This window comes from Diadema antillarum, unplaced genomic scaffold (assembly GCF_040938485.1).
Source record: "Diadema antillarum isolate AM-2024a unplaced genomic scaffold, OU_Dant_1.0 seq00001121_RagTag, whole genome shotgun sequence".
Classification (NCBI taxonomy): Eukaryota; Metazoa; Echinodermata; class Echinoidea; order Diadematoida; family Diadematidae; genus Diadema; species Diadema antillarum.
Window position 1 is genome coordinate 1,448,139 of NW_027271935.1, and position 5,863 is coordinate 1,454,001.

General features: G+C 39.3%; 1 protein-coding gene across 1 annotated transcript; it reads right to left on the reverse strand.

Moving 5' to 3' along the window:
- Positions 1–209: 209 nt before the first annotated feature.
- On the reverse strand, positions 210–5,153 carry LOC139743905 (exoskeleton protein RP43-like; the record flags this gene model as incomplete). The annotated part of the gene is made up of 3 exons (XM_071654370.1): positions 210–371; positions 2,656–2,837; positions 4,985–5,153. Coding segments are annotated over 3 exons (513 nt in total), but the record flags the coding sequence as incomplete, so codon positions are not given.
- Between the last annotated feature and the right edge of the window lie 710 nt (positions 5,154–5,863).

Sequence of the window (5,863 nt, forward strand, 5' to 3'; positions counted from 1 at the left end):
TTACAATAGGTCTGTACTACTGGCTCTTACTTTAAAAATTGTCATGATTATAATCTCAACAGCAGAGGAGAAAGGAGGAAGAAAAATCTGGAAAGCATTTCTTTTCTCTCTTTTTTTTTTTGTCATACGGCCTGAAACGTAGTAAACTAACTACCATACCAGCGAGTGTCTTCGCTGCGCCCACTATGGGGTACGATGTACAATGTGTTCTACTCTGCCGTGTAGGACGCTCTAAATCCCGTTCTGGTCACTGAGCTGTCAGTGTGGAAGTGAACGGTCATGGCGTTTCCGGTAGAAGTTATGGGCTCGGGGATCACGTCCCCGCATACCTTACCGAGAGAAGTTGCAAACGTAGAATCCCCATTGTGGATCTGCAGATGAATGGTTTGAAAAGGGAGATTGTGAAAATGATTTTAAACGGCATAGCTGTAGGTCACCTACTCGGATTTCGTATATTTATCAACTATAAAGATTTACATTGTCCTTTTTGATACGTGTACTTCTCTGTGATTTAATGACAGAAAACGAAAAACAGCAGCAGATGAGGCATTGTCTTCGAAAGTGATGTTTTTTGTTTGTTTGTTTGTGTTGTCCTGTGTCAGTCTTGATGAGATTGTCAGCAAACCTTGAGAATTTTACTGAACGTACTGAAACTGATGTTGATCATGCAACGAACCAAAATTTGCATCGTACGCCTGGGTCATTAGATAATGGACCACCATTACAGTTACAGTTTTAGCAGGGGCGGATCCAGAAATTCCGTAAAGAGGGGGCGCGTTTACGAAATTAAAGGGGTGCGCACGCACCCCTCCCCCATTTTTTTCTTTTTATTTCTTTTGTTTTAAAAAAAAATAAAGGGGGGGGGGGCGTGCGCCGGTTGCAGTCCTCCCTGGATCCGCCCCTGGTTTTAGACATTTCATCCGTGTCATAATTCAGCGGTGTAGTTCCTTTGCGGGGCGTGTCTCCAATGATCGATCGAGCTAGTGACGACTACCTAGATGTCACATTTAACCTAGACACTGGCACCTTCCAACCGTACAAGAGTCAATAGGGACTCCAACCACCCGCCCCCTACACTAACACAAATACCCTTAGCAGTTGAAAAGCGCATATCGACATTGTCTTCAAACGAAGACATATTCCACAACGCAGCTGCAGTCGCAGCAGCTCCACTGTACAACGAAGCCCTGACAAAAAGCGGCTACGAGAAAAACATCAAGTACTCCAAAACGAGTGAAGAGGGAAAGAGAAGAAAAAGGAAAAACAGGAGCAGGAATATCACATGGTTCAACCCACCTTACAATGCAGCGACCAAGACAAACGTGGGGGGGGGGGGGGTAGATTTCTGAAGCTCATCAACAAACACTTTCCCAAAGGGCACAAGCTGAACCCAATATTCAATAAGAATACGGTAAAAGTGAGCTACAGCTGCATGAAAAACATGGATGCAGTCATAAAATCCCACAACCAAAGAGTTATCAAACAATCCAAGTCACGTGACACCGAACCCAAACCCAAATGCAACTGCCGCGAAAAAGATCAATGCCCGTTGAGAGGAAGATGCATGGAAACGGCTCTTGTGTATAAGGCAACCGAACCGTCAAGCATGACAACGAGGAAAGGTGCTAGTACGGGCTGGCGGGGGGTACCTTCAAAGACAGATATAGGAATCATGTTAAATCCATCCAGAATGAGAAATACCGTGACAAAAAACGAAACCCAACTCTCAAAATACATCTGGAGCCTGAAAGAAAAACGCGTAAAGTTCACACTGACATGGGACATCCAAAAGAAGTCAAACTTAACTCTAAGAAGGAGTGGCCTGTGCAACCTCTGCCTCGATGAGAAGGCCATCATCATCCGAAACAAAAACGCACTCAATAAAAGGTCCGAGCTTATATCCAAATGCAGACACCAGAAAAGAAAAATCATCTATGCGTCAAACTGATCCACCGCGCCACATGAGCACAGAAACACACCACTTTGTCAGTCTGCCTGAGGATCGCGACAGCGTGAAACCGCCGGTAGCAGACAAGGCACCAAAACACAGGTGGATACGCTTAATATGCTCTGCTTTACAGCATTGAGCACTTTTCAATCCTCAACAAACTACATATTCCCGACGGATATATACCAAACGGATATATATATATATATATATATATATATATATATATATATATATATATATATATATATATATATATATATATGAATCAGTTAAACAGAAAACAAACAATCAAACAAACAAAAGATAAGCAGTGATAAAGAAATGAGCACAAAAGTTAAGCTACAACATAAAAAAGCAGTCTAATGTGTAGTCGTTCTTGGAAAATGGTAACCGAGATGAAATGGTTTGGTGTTTTGTTTTTTCTCTCTTTTGTCGTCATTTTTTTTTTTCCGAGACGTGATACGTCGTGTAAAGGGGATTATACTTATTCAAGGTCTGGTGTATTTTAACCATACATCAATGCTTCTGTACACATTCGTGTAAAGTAACATTGTAGACTTACAAACATTCGCGATCTATTGAGCTAACAACGAAGGAGAGTGCTCTAGACGTATGATTTTGTTTATGTGTTTGTTTTGTTTTGCTTTTATATATATATATATACATATATATTATTATTAAGATTTTTTTTTTCTTTTTTTTACCTCGACGTAGTCGTACTCGCAGTCAGTGTGCCGTTCGAGATCCATGGAGAGAAAACTGATCGTTATTTCTGTTCCCGGGGTCGTGGTTATGGTGGAGGAGCAGTCATAGTTGTTCTCGTATTTGGAGGGGTACTCCGGTGACATGAAGTACCCTCGTTCGCTGGTGAAAGCGCTGCCACAATCTAATAACGAACATGAACAAAAACAATTATTGATACGATAACCCCGAAGAGGTTTGTTTGTGTTGCTTTTCTGTCGCCTATACTTGCTTGTGTGTAGGTTTTTGTGTTTTGTTTTTTATTTCCTTTGAATTAACTGAAGGACATGAAATGTGCAGAGCGGAGAATGAATTTTATTTATTTGTGAAAGTCAACGTATTGTACTCAGAGATATATTAAACTTGCAATGGAATTGTTAAGGGGTAGGGTTCGTATTCAAGACTATGTGTATATTTAAAACTTTTTAGAAGAGAGAGAGAAAAAAAACCTCATCAATAATGTATAGCATGCCGACATTTTGTGTCAGTACATTAATAGGTGTTCATTATTTCTCAACATAATACAAGCTGCTGCATAATACATGTAATATTCATCTACTCTTTATCCTGAAGTTATTATCATTATCTCTATTTTAAGTATTAGTAATAGCGTTTTATTTTTAGCACAAATGTTGTCATTGCGATTTTGATAAATTTGGTCAGCATTTATGTTCTATGTATATTTAGGTCTACTTTTATTATACATACAACTGAAAATAAAGAGTTTGATCGTAAAAACGAAGTTCAAATTGTACAATGTAATTCCATTCGTGTTGGTTTCAGATATTTGCGATTAAAGCTGCTAAACAGAAAGCAAATAATGAGAAAACAGGGGATATCTTAATTATAACTTCAAGAATATTCCTTGTTACGAGACTAGTGAGGCATCACTGGAAAGGTTCATCTCATTTTGCTCTCTGTGATGATGGGTTTAAAATGTTTGAATATGGCGCTTGATTCGTTCCGAGATCAAACTTTTCAAATAAGTATACTCAATTATTTTACATCTGCCTTAAGCGGCATCACATGACATTCAATCTGGAACTGTTTGTGGGACCACGGAGGTTTATACATGGAGCTCCAACTGGCTGTAATTAATCAAACAGTTGTCTGATTTCTATTGGTGTACAAAGGAATTCCACAGGTGCACTTGTGCCTTTGATGATCGATGTTCCTTGCTGCCGTCTTGCTGAGCATTCTGAAGATTAATTTTGAACGTTATCATAATGTTGGCCATATTTTGCTTATCTCTTTATTAAATGAAATGAAATTTCAATTAATGATAAAGCATGTATTAAAAACAAAAGACAATTCCGTCCAGAAATTTGCGCAAAAGTGTAAATCACAGCTGTATCATGTGAAAATGTTTAAAACTGTACCATCCTGGAGAGCTGGTTTTATCACTTTTCCGCTTAGTTTCCACATATAAAACTAATATGGAATAATCTCAAGTATAATTCTTTATTGATAGATATATCAGATTAGTGACCAGGTGTGACCAGCGGAGTATTTTTCATCTTTATTTCAGCATTTTTTGCTCAATTTCTATTCGCGCATCCTCATGTCTGTACCACTATACCTTTTATAAGAAGGGAAAGCGAAAAGTAATTACCATCACAAAGAAATATTTTCCTTTGAAAGTGGCTAGTGATTATGCAATGAGACACAAGTCAATTGTCTTCCTATCTGCGCGGCAGATCCTGTTTGGCACATGCTTCAAATATTTTTGAGCGGCGGCTTCGAACATCTAGCAAAGGAAATAAGACGGTTGTGACTCCATTCTCTAGAACCCTCTTGGTGGGACCAATCTCTTGCGAGTATCTGCAATTGTACATGTATCACAGCGCTGCCAAGTCTCCCTGATTCTACAGGAGTCTCCCTGAAAATGTCAAAGTAGTCTGTTCATGTGTGAATAAGAGAATATTAACGTCTCCCTGATTTGGGTATTATTTTTGCCCATTGAAATGCATGTAACACACAGATATCTCCCTGATTGCTGTGTGGAATCTCCCTGATTTGGATGTGGGAGTGTTGGCAGACCTGGTATCATTATAAGTCGGGTCTAGGGCAATTACCCCCTGGGCAATTAGCCCGGACCCTCTCCATGGCTCTAATCCTAATCCTGAACCTAATCGTAACCCTAACCCAAACTCTAACCCTAAACCTAACCATAATCTTTACTCTAACCTTACGATTAACCAGAATTTAGCCGGGGGTAATTGCCGGGGGGGGGGGGGGGGGAGGGGTAATTGCCCGGATACGTTTAAGTCTTGCACGGGGATTTATACTCACTTCCCACTTCCCACATGTCGTAGTTTACGGAGAAGCCGACAACATTTACAGAAAAGTCCGTCACAAATCGCATGAAGAGGCTGCTGCCTGTGCTCTGAACAATACCAGGACTATTTGTTCCACACCAAGTGCCCATGAGGGAGGCGGACGTGCTGTTGCCGTCGTAGATCTGTTGTGGAAGAAAGAAGATATAAATAGAGATAAAAGAGATAGAGATAGAGATAGAGATAGAGATAGAGATAGAGATAGAGATAGAGATAGAGATAGAGATAGAGATAGAGATAGAGATAGAGATAGAGATAGAGATAGAGATAGAGATAGAGATAGAGATAGAGATAGAGATAGAGATAGAGATAGAGATAGAGATAGAGATAGAGATAGAGATAGAGATAGAGATAGAGATAGAGATAGAGATAGAGATAGAGATAGAGATAGAGATAGAGATAGAGATAGAGAGATAGAGGATAGAGATAGAGACGGAAATAGAGAATGGATAGAGAAAGAGAGAGAGAGAGAGAGATTGAGAAAGGGAGAAAGTGGAATAGAGAAAAGGGGAAATAGAAAGGAGAGAGGATAATGTTGAGGAGGGTTGAAGAAACGAATGAGAAAATGAGGAAGATGATGACAAACATGACAAAGAAAGAGATTGAGAGGGGGTACAAGCGGTAAAAGATACACAAAGAAGAAGAATATCATTGACGATAAACAGTGGAATGCAAGGCGGGAACAGAACAAAAAAAAAAGTCAATAATAATGATTAAAATGTAAATGATCAGAAAACTCGTGTTTTTTGTTTTGTTTTGTTTAGTTTTGTTGTTTGTTTGTTTGTTTTTTTGTTTGTTTGTTTGGGGTTGTTTTTTTTTTTTTTTTTGGGGGGGG